The sequence below is a fragment of the Saccopteryx bilineata genome, chromosome X, assembly GCF_036850765.1.
Source record: "Saccopteryx bilineata isolate mSacBil1 chromosome X, mSacBil1_pri_phased_curated, whole genome shotgun sequence".
Classification (NCBI taxonomy): Eukaryota; Metazoa; Chordata; class Mammalia; order Chiroptera; family Emballonuridae; genus Saccopteryx; species Saccopteryx bilineata.
In genome coordinates, this window is record NC_089502.1 from 103,842,227 (window position 1) to 103,859,147 (window position 16,921).

The 16,921-nt window shown below is 41.6% G+C and overlaps 1 protein-coding gene across 12 annotated transcripts in view; it reads right to left on the reverse strand.

Moving 5' to 3' along the window:
- The window catches only part of HUWE1 (HECT, UBA and WWE domain containing E3 ubiquitin protein ligase 1), a 179,513-nt gene that overhangs the window by 22,306 nt on the left and 140,286 nt on the right, over positions 1–16,921 (reverse strand). For 11 of the 12 annotated variants that reach the window (XM_066249119.1, XM_066249128.1, XM_066249122.1 and 8 more), the window contains 14 exons: positions 15,899–16,044; positions 15,419–15,485; positions 13,655–13,869; positions 10,413–10,624; positions 9,831–10,013; positions 6,782–6,954; positions 6,279–6,427; positions 5,453–5,528; positions 4,550–4,648; positions 3,848–3,981; positions 3,491–3,659; positions 1,989–2,217; positions 496–674; positions 118–207 (listed from right to left, as the gene is read on the reverse strand). In XM_066249119.1, the coding sequence (XP_066105216.1) occupies positions 118–207; positions 496–674; positions 1,989–2,217; positions 3,491–3,659; positions 3,848–3,981; positions 4,550–4,648; positions 5,453–5,528; positions 6,279–6,427; positions 6,782–6,954; positions 9,831–10,013; positions 10,413–10,624; positions 13,655–13,869; positions 15,419–15,485; positions 15,899–16,044 (2,121 nt within the window). The remainder of the gene's footprint in view (positions 1–117; positions 208–495; positions 675–1,988; positions 2,218–3,490; positions 3,660–3,847; positions 3,982–4,549; positions 4,649–5,452; positions 5,529–6,278; positions 6,428–6,781; positions 6,955–9,830; positions 10,014–10,412; positions 10,625–13,654; positions 13,870–15,418; positions 15,486–15,898; positions 16,045–16,921) is intronic. The other variant, XM_066249129.1, reaches the window with a different exon arrangement.

Below are 16,921 nucleotides of genomic sequence, written 5' to 3' on the forward strand. Positions count from 1 at the left end.
GAGGAACCCAAGAGGCATAACTGTGGCCACAGAGAAGCAGGGAAACAGCTTTCCATAGACTTGTTCCAGCACTGGAGGGCTCAGTACTGCCCTGATAACAAAGCTGTCGCCGCATACCTGAAACACAGTCGTGCATACTCTCAGCATCGAGAACTTTACATTCCTCTGTCCAGCGGGTCAGGGCTGTGGGTATGCTGGACAGGGTCCCTGTAGAGGAAAAAAGGAGAGTGAGACTTGGCACTGTCATGTGGCAACTGATGCAAAAATAGCAGTATTTCCCTAACAGGATCCAATGTCTATCACAAGGTATGGCACACCACAGGTACCCAGAGATAATCAAGTTTTTGTTGCCTTTGGCTAAGTCAGTAAGTGGTTCTGGCTTCTATTATAAAAGCAGGTTTTTTTAGGGAGGGCAGATACTATTCTGCTTTCTCTCAGCAGGGAAAAAGTAGCACCTGACAAAAATGTACCCTCCCTTTCACCATACAAACTTGCCTGCTTGGCTGGTAGCTGTGCTCTGGTCATGGAAAAAGTCATCCAGCAGTTCATCATCAGACCGGGCAATAATGTGAACGTCATCGTTGCCCACAAGGAGGCGGGCCCGGCCTCGGCTTTGTAAGGGAAGGCTGCTGCTCAGCTGAAGGATGTCAGCAGCAGCAGAGGGACCAAGCAGTCTGTAGGGTGATGATAGGGTGGGCATGGTCACTGTACATAAGGACTTTGAAACATGTTATTTTGAGACCCTTTCTGTATCCTCTTGGAATGCAAAACACTATTATAAACTTATCATACCACATATAAGTCTAGGTTACCTTTTTTTGAGACGAGAGAGAGAGAGAGAGAGAGAGAGAGAGAGAGAGAGAAAGAGAGAGAGAGATATGGAGATATAGCCAGACAGGAAGGGAGAAAGATGAGAAGCATCAATTCTTCATTGCGGCATCTTAGTTCACTGATTGCTTTCTCATATGTGCCCTGACTGGGGCGCTCCAGCCAAGCCAGTGACCCTTTGCTCAAGCCAGCAACCATTAGGTCATGTCTATGATCCCATGCTCAACCCTGCAACATCAGTTTTCGAACCTGGGTCCTCTGCATCCCAGGCCGATGCTCTATCCACTGTACCACAGCCTGGTCGAGCAAGTCTCTTTATAACTACTCCATCAGTCTGTGAACTTTATTTGGGCTGAGATTGCAACTACTTCACAGTTCCTGCCACAGATAATGCCAGGCACTATGTTAGGGTATAATGCCTCTCTTGCACACCCCCTCTAGTCTGATGTACAATGACCATTATGACACCTATAACCCTTTCTTTAACTTAAGTAATTTTATTTTATTTTTTTTAACAGGGACAGAGAGAGAGTCAGAGAGAGGGATAGATAGGGACAGACAGACAGGAAGGGAGAGAGATGAGAAGCATCAATCATCAGTTTTTCGTTGCGCCACCTTAGTTGTTCATTGATTCCTTTCTCATATGTGCCTTGACCGTGGGTCTTCAGCAGACCGAGTAACTCCTTGCTCGAGCCAGCAACCTTGGGCCCAAGCTGGTGAGCTTTTTGCTCAAACCAGATGAGCCCGCGCTCAAGCTGGCGACCTCGGGGTCTCGAACCTAGGTCCTCCACGTCCCAGTCCGATGCTCTATCCACTGCGCCACCGCCTGGTCAGGCTGGTCAGGCTAACTTAAGAGTAATTTTAGAAGTGAAACTCTAAACACTAACCCTTAGGGCATGGATCCAGTTCTATCTAAAATGTTAAGTGCTTGGTATATGAGATGCTTAATAACTGTTGAAAGAATACACAGAACACATAAGAAAAAGTAAAAAAACATGTTATACAATTTGGCATACCCCAAAAAGGTGCATATGTAGTCCATAAAGAAATGGGACAAATATGTCACTTGTGTGTGTGATGAGAGCATTAAGTGATGAACTGCTTCCCCCAGGCCAAGACAATGCTGAAGCCCAGTGAGCCCAACAACCTTTGTAACTCACCTCTGGAGTATGAGAGGAGGGTTGGGCTGGCGATTCCCAGGGTAGTGAACGTGAATGGTGTGGCCTGTGTTGGCTGTCAGCTGCCTTAGGGTCCTCTGACTGCGCCCGATGCCCTGGGTGAGACGTGTTGTAGAGGAGCCACTGCCCAGTGTCAGGGAACTATGGTCTGCATGACGTACCATCAGAGGGTGGGTGGTAGGGATATTTCCTGGGGATGGAGGGATGTCTGCTGCAAGGACAATATGCAAAGGGGTCAGTGCCAAAAAGAAATTTCTTCCATGGTTGGTCAAGCAGAACCATGTCTCCTGGGCCTTACTTCCTCACACGGAAACCTGAGCTTTGTCCTTTCTCCCTCATTCCCACACCTTATCTATGATCACTGACACTACCATAGCTTGTACCACCATTTTCCACCTAGATATTGCAGCAGCCTCCTAAATAGTACCTTCTCCCAATCCATTCTCCACACTGTAGCCACAGTGATGCTTCTAGGCCCCTCAGAGACATGCTGCTCCCTCCACCTTGAGGACCCTTCTCCCTCTTCTTTACCTCCCTTTTGTCACTTCCTCTGATTCTACAGATTGGCTTACTAACCCTTTACTCTGTGCTTTCCTACCGTATTACAATGTAGTTCCTGTGTATTTATAATTCTTAACAGACCATAAGTTCCTATAAGGGAAAAGTGCTGTTTTCTTTTTTTTTACTGCAGTCTTCCCAGTATCTAGAACAAAGTAGGCACTATTTGTTCATTTTGTTGAACGGATAGAGGCTCACAAAAATGCAAAAATCACAGAATAAAAGGTACCTTAAAAATTAAGTAATCCAACCCATTTTTTTTTCCTTTTCAAACTTTTCATTTACAGGTGATAAACTGAGGCTCAAAGAGGTAAGAGACAACTTGGCCAAGATAACCCACCAGAATAGTTCAGTGTGTTTGGCTATATCATGCTTATGATTTGGGGTCAAGACCTGCCTTCTCAAGACAGGTTGATTTTAAGAACTTGATGCTAAAAGGGAACTTCTGACATTGATGGGGGAGGAGGGGATTCCCTCTCCTCTGAAAGGATGCATCCTTGATGAACAGAGTGAATGTGCTCAAATTTACTACTCCCCAATGCCAAGCTCAAGATCCAGTGTTATAGACACAAGGATTACTGATTCCCCTGTTACTGTAATGTGCACATGAGTGCCTGATGCAGTCAGCCTTAGTATCCCACTTTTTAAAAATTCAAGCAAATCATCACGTTGGCCAGGCTCTAAAATGGCTGCCCATTCACTGAAGGTGGAGAGAACAAGAGCAGCCTCTCATAACGCTTTCTTCTAAGTATATACTTATTGAGAGAGACGGATTCAGCTATCTCTTGCCCCAGGAAGTCAGCAAAGGAAAAGAAGTGCTGTCTGTATCAGACTGATAGCTGCTCGGTTTCATTCACTGCTTGGCCTACCCTAGAGAAGGGTGTAAGAATCAAGAGATAAAACCCAGCTGAGCCCCTGTATCTTACTAGCACTGGAGAACATGTTGTCAAACTCAATGATGAGATCATCCTCCCGGTCAAAGCGCTCAAATCGGACCAAGGGAGAAGCGTTCATATCAGGATAATCCTCATCCAATTCCATTTCAGAGCCATCGTCGTCATCGTCTTCATCTCCCTCTTCACCTTCATCATCCTCCTTAAGGGGAAAATAGGAGATGGAGAATTGCTGGAGGTAAGGGTTTTCTGAAGTCTGGTGTCATGGCCACATTTGTACATGAGGGAGGGAGGTGCTGAGGCTAGCAACCCAGACTGTTGGTTTTCTCCAGCTCTGTGTTCCCATGGAAGAGGTTGTCTGAACCAACCCCAAACACAGTCCCCCCTCACCTGATCATCTTCCTCATCTTCCTCCTCCTCCTCCTCTTCATCCTGACTATCATCCTCATCCTCGTTACTGCCACTGCTGTCCTCTTCCTGAGTGTGCTCCTCCTCATCCTCAGGGTCCAGGATATTCATGGAATCTAAAACAAAGGGAGCACATTGGAGGACTATACTGAGTAGCTAGAAAACAGGCTACTGTGCAGGCCGGCAGATTGAGTGGGAAGGCGATGTGGTATCTGACTCTAGGAGAGGAAGAAGCAGATCTGGGGTGATATACAGACTTAGTGAGCCAGCCCTGATTTCCTGGAAGTGCCAATCAGTGTATCAACACGCTGAGCAGGGTGGCTGAATGTGGAGGCTTGAGGAGCCATGGTGTAAGACTTGGCCAAGTCTGCTGGTACCCCCTTGCCTTTCCAGCCCTACTTTGCTGTTGACTGCATCCTGTTGGTAAGGGAATCTGGAGCGATGATAGCAGGTGGGTGAGAAGAAAGCGAACCAAGTAAGAAGTGACAAACTTTGGGGCAAGCAGTAGTAACATGTTATTTGAAAAACTGGCTGAGGATAAAGTGGATGGTGTATGTCAGCGCATGCAGACAGATGCTTCCTTATTCTGCACATTTGGGCAGCTGCCTCCAGGAAAACCCTAGTGGAGTATCTGTCAGACGTGCAGGGCAAGAAGGGAGGCCTTTCCGGCCTCGGCACTCTCACCTTCTCGGTTGGCCTGCAAGGTGGAAGCTTGGCTGAGGTTGGAAGGAGCTTCATCCATCAGCACGTCCTCTTGTGATTCATCCTCTCCACTTCTGCTCACTGAAGGTTACAGAGCAGAGCCTTCACTGAACAACAGAGGACTTCCCTTTCCAGATTGGGTGTGCCTAAAGTAGCTACATACACCCAGCAGATATAAGACCTGGGTTCTCTTGCTGTCAACTAGCTACTTGAGCTTGGCCAGTCACTTTACCTGTCTGAGTCTCAGTTTCCTCATCTGTAAAACGGGATAATCACATCTGCCCTGCCAATTTCACTAATTGTGAAGCCACAGAGAATAATGGGTGTGAAAAAGTCTTGTCAAATTTAAGAATATTTGTTTATTTCCATTAATCTTTTGATTTCCTTCATCAATAAAATAAAAACAAGTAACACATACACCTCAGAGCCAGGTGACAGTAGGGTACCTTTGCCATTTTCCATCTCAGTTGCAAAAAGGGCCACCTTTAGGGAATGATCACTCTTTTAACATTACTGAGACTCAGAGGCAGAAAGCCCCTGAATTTTGCTGAAGACTGAAAGGAAAGCACTTTTTCATCCTACAGCCTCTAGAGCCTCCTCTAGGCCTCCATGAGTAATAAACACTCTTAATGTGCCTGATGTATCATCTATACTGATGGCCACCCCCACCCTCCCACACACAGGCAATATTTCAGACCCACCACAGGTCTGTAGATGGACTGTGAATTTCTCATCTGTAAGACAGTCAACGTCAAGACAAGCAGCAATCTAGGCTGGCTATATGAGCCCTTAGGCAGAGCTGAGCAAGCAGATGATGAGAAAAAGGGTACTCCCAAGAGAGACTGAGGCAAAGGAAGAGGCTATACTCAGTTCTAGGGCTCTCACCTATAATTGTACTGTTCCCAGATCCGCCATCCCTCTCAAGCAACTCATCTATCAGGTCCTCCAGCTCATTCTCAACCTGGAGAGAAACAGAACATACACAGATGCACACAAGTCTATCATCGTGCTATCACTGAAACAAACAAACAAAAAAAAAGCCAGCAAGAAAGCATGTATTTCTAGGATAATGCGTGACAGTGGGTGATATATAAATACCACATACTTGGTGGTGCTAAGAGCACAGAAACTACCATGTGCTGCCAATCCACACTCTGTTCTTCAAATGGATTCATCCCAGTTATCTGAGACCAGGTTAGGCTTTATATTGTCCAGGAATACATGCAGATATCCCTAGAGCTAGCAGCTTAGGACTGCAGGCCTCATTTCTTACCACTGCTGTGAGCTCCAGAAATTACAATGCTTTTCTTTAGGGTTGTTACAAGACTGCTGTTTGAATATCCCAGTGAGAGCTGGTGCTACAGGCATAGCAGTAATGTTAAGGAGCTTCCATTAAAACCAGAGCATAGTAATTCTAAGACCCTGGGCCCAAAGGGCTCAAAATCCAGCTTTCTACGTCAAACTTTCACCTATGCCTGAGCTTTCTTGTTGGGATCTATTCTATATCATAGTACACAGTATCCTGATCCTACCCCCACCCATCATTTAATACAATCTAAGTATCTTTAATGCACATCTACTAAAAATCACCTGGGCTCCTCTACAAAGCAGACAGCATTGCAGCAAGGATCTCAAGTACTCACCCACCCACATCACTTGGGGTTTGGATCAGCACCACAAAAGGGATATGCTGGGTGATCTGCCTCCCTACCTGCATCTCTTGTGAACTGAGCACCTCAGGCTGCCCAGCAATCACCACTGAGTCGGTTTCAGCCTCCCCATCCATGATATCCCCATCTGCCACCTCTGTCTGAGTGACATCATGATCCTCCTCCTGTACTTCTGCTTCCCCAGGCTCGCCTGAAACAATCAACCAACCAGCAAAAATAATCAAAAGGGTGCCTACATGCAGGGCACAAACAGGCAAGCATGAAGACAATAAGGCCCCTTCCCTGAGCAAGTTTAAAAGTTCTCAGAGAATAAATGAATGGGCGACAAAGGAAAAGACAAGGCTGCGTGTGAGGACAGCCAAATAAGGCTGCAATTTCAAGCAATTCTTTGTGGGACACATTCCCACACCACTATGACAGACCTCTGGAAGGCCAGCAAGTTCCCAGGGAAATAATATTAAGCCAGAACACTTGTGATGCCATGCCCATAAAATAACTATGCCCACCCAGCCAGCACTCTACTCCATTGGCTCCGATTCCCTACCTGGGTCCTGCTGGTTGCTACTAGAGTCTTGAGCAGCTCCTTGGGCATCCTGCTCAGCTTTACTCTTGTTAGAAGCACTCTTGCTGCCAAAAAGGCTACTGGGCTGGTTCACAATCCTGGAGAGTGTTTCCAAAGGCTTCAGAGCAGCATTGACCGTGTTGGCCATGTTGGGGCTGAGATAAATGAAGACACAGAGATGAAATAAACACAGAAATCCACACTGAAAGGCAACAAGGCTTATCAGAGTACAATGATCCCAAATATGGGGCATGGAAGGTCCAAGGTGAGCCTGTGAGATACTATTGGTACTAGAAGGCTTTCAAAAGCAAGAAGGCTTTAAAAAATTAACATGTTCATTGTCACACCCCAAATCTGAGATAATCTGAGCATCAAAAAGAACATCGGTAATCAACATATTAAATATAAAAATAGATCACCAATGTTAAAACTGAGTTAAAAATCTTCAGGGCACAAGATATTCACATGATCTTCATGAGCTCAAAGCATCACCTCACAGATAACTTATTAATACAAAGGGGAAATCTAACCTTCAAACTTAGCATCACAATAAGACAAACTGGCATTACACGTCTCCTTATGTGATACACTGAGAAGGGCAAACACCATCTATGTACTATTTATGCCCCCCAAAAGTTAGCCTGAATCTAACCATAAGAAAGGAATTAGATAAATCCAGATTATGGGATATCTCACCTTCCAGATTCTTCAAAACAGCCAAGTATCATACCCCCCCCCCCCAAACAAGGGAACCATGACAACCAAATGCAATGAGTGATGGCTACTGGATCAAAACACTCTCCCCCAGGCTATAAAGATACACTAGGAATAATTGGGCATATCTGAATATACAATACATATCAAGTACTATCATATTAACAGTAAATTTCGTAGAGCTGATGATGGTATTCTAGCCAAGTAAAGGAATGTTTGTTCTTAGAACACGTTAAAATATTCCAGAAGTTAAGCATCAAGTTGTTTGTGATGAACTTCAAATGATTCACTTCCTATTTATCTCTTAAAAATGGGATGGGAGGGGGTAACTAAAGCAAATCAGACAGTATGCTAACCACTGGTTAGACTAGGTGAGTCATATGGTGCTCGTTATACTAATGTGAGTGCACAATTTTTAAACCTTTTAAAAAACTGAGGTTCTGTCAAAAGGGCAAAGAAATCAGCTTGAAGAGGTCCACAGGCCAAAGGTATAACAAAAAAGAGCTTGAAAAAAGATAGTAACTATTGTGACTAAAATAATTCATTGATTTTAAGAATCAATGAAAATTCAGGGGTCCGTAGTACTACTTAAAACTAGGAAGCCAGAGCCTGACCTGTGATAGCACAGTGGATAAAGTGCCAACCTGGAGTGCTGACATCGCCAGTTGGAAACCTTCGGCTTGCATGGTCAAGGCACGTTTGAGAAACAGCTACTATGAGTTGATGCTTCCCACCCCTTCCCCTCCTCTCTCTAAAACCAATAAATAAAATCTTAAAAAAAAAGGAAGCTAAAAAAAACTCACATTTGAGGTGGTGATTTAACCTATTTCTTGTTTTACTCTGAAAATTGGTGACTTAAGGAAAAAACTGAGTTTTTATCCTGCCTTTTCAGTAGGAACTGTATTTTAGGATAACTAGACTTTCCATCTTGAACTGGGGCTAAACCACAGAAAAATGTCCACTAATAATGTACAAGGAATGACAGAAATTAGAAAGTTGTCACTGACAACCCCTAAAGAAATGAACTGACAAATGCAAGGATTACCAACTGGTATTAAGACCATCAATTAGGTATATGGTTGATAGGGAAGTAGATGTTTGTACTATGCCAAAGTAATAACAGATACTTTCTAGTAAGAGAGTGTGAAATATAATAGTACAGTGATGATTATTCCTGTACTCTAGTGGTCAATCTTATCATGATTAATAATGGTAATTCAGAGATGTGTCTTCCCATTATGTAATATGAGATGCATATCATCTGATATACCCTAGCCAGTAATGTTTAAATTGCTCCATAAGACTCCAGCTCTAACAAGTTTACAGAAAATAGGGAGTAAAGAAACAAGTTAAACTATGCTGCACAGTACCATCAGAACCCTGTAAGACAGCAGGCCCGGTCACTTCAACAAGTTAGTGTAATGAACACCAGCAATGAAATGAAGATTTAAAAAATTAAGGATCTTTGTTAGAACAGAGCTGCATAGGATACAATCAGATGTAATGCAAGGTCCTTAACTGGATTCCAATTTGGACAAAATATTTTGAATACAGATTTGAGCATCAGATAGAACTTTTTTACACATAAAAGTAGGAACTACTAACTAAAAACACTAAAAACCCACCCCACCCCAAGTTACATAATAGCATATATATCTTTTTATTTATGTATGTGAAGAAAATCACTGAAAGACACACAATAACAGTGATATCTGGGTGGTAGGAATATGCTATTTTTGCTAATCTGTATTCTTATGATACCCATTTAATCTTATAATAAAAGGTTATTTTTCATTAAAGGGGATAAGCTTGGAAAAAAATTAGTGATTTTAGTTCAACTCCTGAGTTTGCAGCAAACAAGAAAACTAAGGCCTAAAGAAAAGAAAGTGCCTTGCTTAAAAGTCACAATACTGAGCCTGACCTGTGGTGGCGCAGTGGATAAAGCATCGACCTGGAAATGCTGAGGTCGCCAGTTTGAAACCCTGGGCTTGCCTGGTCAAGGCACATATGGGAGTTGATGCTTCCAGCCCCCCCCTTCTCTCTGTCTCTCTCTCCTCTCTCTCCCTCTCTGACTCTCTCTCTCTCTCCTCTCTAAAAATGAATAAATAAAATAAAAAAAATATATAAAAAAAGAATTGCCTTTTAAAAGTCACAATACTGAAAACTCAGGTTCCCGCCTACAGCCAAACTTTTCCTATGACATCGGCTGCTCACTACTCATCTGACCAAAAAAATATGAAATATTAGGCAAATAGAGAACTAGCAGCATGATTAAAAAGGGCAAAAGGCTGTAGCTGGGGCTTGGGAATGACTTTACCTGGACAGGTCCAGGCTGTGAGGCACTCTGGCCAGGTCATTAACGAGTCCCTTCTTGAGGAAGAGTCGAATGATGTTGTTCATGCCATTGTGCTGGGTCTTGGCGGTGGCACTGCTGTAGAAGCTGGAGGTGGAGGGGCAGGACTCCATGATAGTACTGATGATACACATCACCGCCTGAAGCCTGGGAGAGAAGGTTGACACCTCTGTCATGTGAATACAACTCATTCTTAGGCCACATCTTCACTAACTTGTCTAATAACCCTCCTGTGCTTTGTTCCCTCTTAAAAGTATCAACTGAACCGGTAAGAACTCACTCCTTGGGTGGTAGCATTCTTTCTTTAAATATCATTGAAAAAATAAGATTGAGTAACCTGTTCCACCTCTTGCTTGAAGAATGAAAATAATCCTTTGTTTACTCTAAGTGATTTACTCACCTCTTCCGAATGTAATCAGCTTGAGAGAATCAGAGAATGTACAGTGCTGGAATAACCAGAACTCTCATTCAAATGCAAGATCCCTATGGGCCAACAGTGACGGGGATGCTACTGGTTATCAGCACTAGGCAAAGCATGAATTTTACCTGGCATGTTTCTCTGTACTCTCAGCCATAGCCAGTGCTCGTCCCAGGGCTGCTTTTACTTCATTCACAAGGGCCACCTGGGCATCTGTGCCACTCCCTGCAGCAGCCAGGCTTGCGAGGAACAGGCGGGCCAGGGCAGGTGTGTCCTTGTCTTCTGCATTCTGGGTGTGTGGGAGGAGGTGGTCCAAGACAAAAGCTAGCACACTGCAGTCCTGAAAAGTCATTAATCATGACATTTTACTAACCAGCACAATTATGTCGCATTGGTTGCACAACAAGGAGCACACACAGAGCCGATCCTTGATGTCACCCAGTCAGTGATTATCAGGTTCGCTTTATACATGAGAAAACCAACACTTAAAGGTTGCTAAGTGAGTAGCAAATCCAGATTTACTGCTTCCAAATCACATTCATTTCCTTCTAAACAGTTTATACATCTTCATTTAGATGTTACTTGGCATTTCTTACAACATTTTTATGTGTGATATTTAAGTACAACTGTTCACAGAAAACCTGTAAAAGAGTTAAGATAGTTCAATATTTTCCCCATCTAACAGATGGGTAATATGAGGCCCAAAGAAATGTGGCTTGCACAAAGAACTTAGTGGAAAGGCTTCAAATTTTGATTCCTAATTGACTGCTATAATCCCTTCAAGTATTCAATTAAATTGTAATATTTACCAATATCTACAATGTGCCCAGGACCCTGGGCTTTTAGAAATTGGCAGGGGTTGAATAAGAAACAGCACAGTCATAGATACGGATACACAAAAAACATTTAATGTAGGGTTACTTAAAATAGCAAAAAGGCCCCACAACAGAGAAAAAAATTAGGTCAGACTTTTTCTTCTAATAATGATTTGTGCCCCGATAATTCCATATCTTAAAAAGAAAATTTAATCGTTGTCATTCAAGCAGATTTTGGATAAAAATGCACTGATGATTTTGGAGCTAGACAGAGATAATGGCTGCACAACACGATGTACTAAATGTTACTAAACTGTACACTTTAAAATGCTTAATTTTATGTGAATTGTACCTCAATTAAAAGTGCAGTGAAAAAGTCTAGAGTCTGGGAAATTTGATAATGTGGCCTCGTTAAGATAACTATTAGAATTAATAATTTCCCAGTAGTGAATAAAATGAAATACAAAGTTAAGGCAGTCTTCTGAATGAACATGTAAGTAATCTCATGTGACACTGACACTATTAGTAAAAACTGAAAAAAAAACTTTGTAATTTGTGAATGCAATGTGACTGAGTTAAAAAGGATTTGGAACCAGAGACCTAGGTTTCAATTCTAGTCTTGCTACTCTGAAGGGTGGTCTTGGGCAAGTTACTGACCTCTCTGAGCCTTCTCTCTTCTCTAGTAAAGGGAGCAACACAAACAACCTTTCAGTTCTGAGGTAAGGGTTATTGAGAGTATTTGTAAAGCACCTATCAGTACCCAGTACCAGTGGGTCACCCGACACATATTAAGCAGATACTTAATACACTTGTAATTGTCTTATTTCAAAAGTAATACTATTATAAAATATAACTACAAGTCACAAAACTGAGTAAAAATTTTAAAATAATTGTCTAATGTATATTTAATACATATACCCCACAAAGGACCACATTCAAAATACATAAAGAACTCAGTAGAAAACAAGAATAAAATACTTCATATCCAAAGGCCAAAAACAAAACAAAACAAAACAAGACAAGACAAACCAGGAAAATTTTAATAACGCAATACCATCACAGACCCACTTAGAATGGCTAAAACAAAACAAAACAAAACAAGACAAAAAAACAGGAAAAATACGGAGTGATGGCAAGAAAGTGAAACAATCTGAACTCCTGTATGCTGTGCTGGTGATAATATAAATTGACACAACCACTCTGGAAAACTGGCACTATTTGCTAAAGTTAAACAGACCAGCAATTCTACTCTTAGGCATATACCATCCAACAGAAATGCTTATATATATTCACCAAAACATGTATAAGAATAACTGTAGCAGCACTTATTTTTAATACTTCCAAATGGAAAACTATCCAATTGTTTATTAGCATTAGAATGGAAAAAAGAACACACAATGGGATTCTATAGAGCACTGCAAACAAACTGAAGCTACAGACAAAAGAATCTTACAAGAAGCCAGACACAAAGGAGTACATATGGTTAAGATTTCATTTATATAAAGTACAAAACCAATCATGACAACAGAATTCAAGATAATTGCGCAAAGTGGAGGAGGAGATGCAAGAAGGTATGAGGCGACAGCTTTTGTGGAGTCTGTAATGTTTTATTTAACTTGGGTGGTGGTCATTCAAGAAAGATTAATTGATGGTCACTTAGGAACGGTGTGTTTTTATATGCTTTAAAAACTTCAATTAAAGTAAAAATAGCTTTAAAAACTGACAACTACTTTCATAGTCTTTGTTTGCAACATTATTGCTCCTAATCCACTCACAGACATGTAACTAGTTATAAAATTTACCACGTAACCATAAAATTACTATTGTGACCCCCAAAACAAGGTCCCCTTTATGAAAAAACCTCCTTGGGCATGCCTCTTACATATATGGGAACATAATAGTTTCTTAACGTAATCTCTCATTTGAAAAATCTAACCCGAAGATAATTCTGTATCAGGACAAAATATGACTCATATTACCGTTACCATATCTGGTGTCTTTGCACAGGTGAGTATATCTGGAAGATAAATACCAGTATTCTTATGTATTGGGTTTATCCTACTGTTATCTAACTAGACACTGTAGGTGACCCACAGATACCTCTCAAATTCCACATTTTCTCTTCAAACTATTTCTTCTTCAAACATAAAACGAATAAAAAAAAACCCCATAAAACATTTGAATCCTTGATTTCACCTTCATGTTCCAGATCCATTACTACCTTTAAAACATCTTTTTAACTAAACCCCCCAATCACATTTCACCAAGATCCTGCATTACTGCTCTCTCTGATTCCACTCTTGCCATTTGCAGTCTCCACACTGCAGACCAAGCGATTTTCTACAAAACTAATTAACAAATTGCATCAACTCCCTGCAGTAAGCCTGACGGCTCCACATTATGGGAAAAAGGCCTTACTCTTTCACATGCCTTAAGAGGCCTCTGCCTCTTTCATCATTAGGCTAACATGCAAGGGTTCCTAGAAAAGCATCTAACACATAGCAGGTATAAAATGGTGGCAGTATAAAATCTTAAGAAGTTGTTGAAAATATTACCTCTTTGATCAGTTCAGACTGGCCCACAGTGTAGCTATAGTTGGCAATCAGGGTAGCAATACCAACATAGGACCTCACCAACTCTGCCAGAAGACGAAGAATAGTGGAGGTGGGCATTAAAGGTTTGCTGCCCTTGCCTTTCTGTTTGCCTTCCTCAGAGGCCCGGTCCCCTTCTTTATCTTTCTTCCCATCTCGGGACTCCTCTGGGGTTGAAGCTATTGAGAAAAAGCCAAACATTGATTCAATTTCACAGTGAAATATTGGCAAATTCAAGCCTTAGGTAGAAAGAAAACCACTTCTCCACTTTAGGCCACTGGTACAAACTGAATGCCCTCCTCATACTGTGGTGGGAGGGCAGAAAGGTAGGACAACCCAGGTCTCAGACCTGGTCTGTGGATACAGTGTATCAGGGAGGCTTTGCCCAACTGCTGCACCTCTCTTCTGCCATTTCCCTCCTCTTATACATGGTGTTATACTGTACTCCTATTTCTCCAAACATGGCTGTATACCCTTTAACCTCTTCCTTCACACATGCCTGCCTAGCACATTTACTATTACCTATTCAATAGTTCAGCTAAAATGTTGCTATCCACTATAACTGCTTTTCTGTTTCATCCAGGCATACTGAGATGCTATTATACCACATGCCAACTATACCTTATCCCAGTATGCCTCCATTCTAGCAGTTACTTGCATAACAGTTGAAGGTTTCCCTCACTAGACAAAATTCTTTTAAGTGTAGGAAGTGAATCTGATTCATTTTTATGTCTATTATGGTCTGCTATGTAAAGGGCCTAATGCCTCCCTTGAATGATATTGCTATCACCCATACTATATACTATAGATGGGCATATGTCCATCATAATGAGTTAACTGATATTTTATCAATTAACAACCATTTTGACTTATCTCCAGGGACTAGTCTAATATTAAGTGCAATGCCTCCTAACCTAGATATGAAAGATTTTTCCTATCATGAAGAAGCACCCCTTGAAAGGTCTCATTAAAACTGCTTTTACATGACATTTCTCTAATTCTAAGTGAACAGCCACCACAGGCTCTGATGACATTGCTAAGAGGTAAGAATCTACCATGCCAATCTTATAACTAGAATACTGCCATTGGCATCAAAGCTCTATAACCCAGCATGGAAGCCATTAACACATATATACAGGGTGATTTAAACAGCATGACTAAAGAATATTACCACAGCAACTATTACTAGGTTAGTTAAGTCACACCCCAATTAACTTTTTTTTGTGACAAGAGACAGAGAGAGAGAGAGAGAGAGACAGATAGGGACAGACAGGAAGGGAGAGAGATAAGAACCATCAATTCTTCATTGCGGCACCTTAGTTGTTCATTGATTACTTTCTCATATGTGCCTTTGACTGGAGGGCTATAGCAGACCGAATGACCCCTTGCTCAAGACAGAGACCTTGGGTTCAAACTGGTGAGCTGTGCTCAAACCAGATGAACCCACGCTCAAGCTGGCAACCTTGAAGTTTCAAACCTGGGTCCTCTGCGTCCCAGTCCGATGCTCTATCCACTTTGCCACTGCCTAGTCAGGCCACACTTCCATTAACTTTAGCCTAGAAAAACCCTTTATTTATAGAACACTGAGCTCAATGTTGAGAAAGTTCCTTAAACAAGTAAACTTGATAATTATGCTTGTAGTCCCCTACTTCCTGTCCAGGATACCCTGTTATTTCAAGCAGTCCTCAAGAAATTAGCACACGAGAGGAAGAAAAAGCAAACCATTACCTTCTCCTTGGGATGCCCCAGGTGTAGCTGTCTCAGCGGGGGCACCATCTGCAGCAAAGACCTGACTCTATGGAAGAAAAAAAAACTCCTGAGCCATTATTAATTCCAAAGACAGCTGTCCCCAAATAGTAGAACTCCTCTTCAGGGTATGGAGTGTGAATGCTAAATATTCTCTTTGGCTGATCTTTGAACCCTCCCCCTTTATAATACTACAATCTGGCATTACAAACAATGACTGGGAGGTTGGGAGAAAGAAGGGCAGATGAAAATGAAAAAATGAATTAGGGAAACATTTCCAATCCAAGGAGAGAAAAGAAAATCCCAGGGATACCCTGACTTAATCTTCATTTTTAGGTTACATATAGTTTACAGACACACCAAAATTAATACTTTTGATATTCTCCTGGCATAAACCTCAATACTGAGAACACACAAGTATTGGAAAGGGAGAAGAAATACAGGAAGTTGGAACTGACTTACATTAATGGAAAAACCTGACTGTGCATCAAAGTCACTGCCTTGCCGAGTGAGTGACCGGTACTGCTGGTACACATCATCGCCCATGTCTTGCAGGAGCTGCCCAACTTCTTGGGTCATACCTCCAGATTTAAGATCAGATTTGTCTGCTAGAAAAAAACAAAACAAAACAGAACTCTTCTGTAACTGTGTAATATTAATACCTATTTGGCATTAATACCTATTTGGCAGCTTGGACGATTCCACTCCAAGATACTACAACTGTTTACATAGCTACAATGCTAGGCTTCCACATAAGAATGAGGAAAAATGTAGTACAGTAAGTCTTCACTTAATGTTGCTGATAGATTTTGTGACTTTAAGCAAAACGATGCTACCATAGGCTCATTTATATAAACAAGAATAAAGTTCCTAAGGCATCATTTATATAAGTAAGAATAAAGTTCCTAAGGCATCTCATCAACCTTATAATGAAATAACTTTATTCAAGGACCTGCTGTGTAACCAAGACAGCATGGTTGAAGGTCTCATTCTATCGATAAGTTTTTTGACCAGAGGCAATTTACTTAGTTTCCCCACTTTCCTCAGCTGTCACTACACTAAGCTTAAATGAGCATACCTGGTATGATGTCTAGTACAGTGGGAAGGTCAATAAGTGGTTGCTATTGCTATAACACTAAATTACTTTTTAGTGGGAGAACATGTCAAGTTGGTTAAAGATTCTGTGGTTGTAGAAGCTAGGAGCTCTACATCCGAGTGCTGTATGGATGAAGAGCACCAAAGTAAAGACTCACATTTTCTTGACTTATTAAAGGCAGTACTCATCAATTTTTGGCAATCCTGTGGGACCTATTAAATAAATATATCCTGAATAAAACCCAGAAGGATCTTACTAGAATGGAATCTTAGGTTCCAATCAATTCATTCATTACTTTTCCAGTACTTACATGTAGTATCTTAACTAGGAATAAAGATGGACTGAGATGGTGGTCTCAAAGGTCAGGAAGCCTACCTACATCTTCTAAT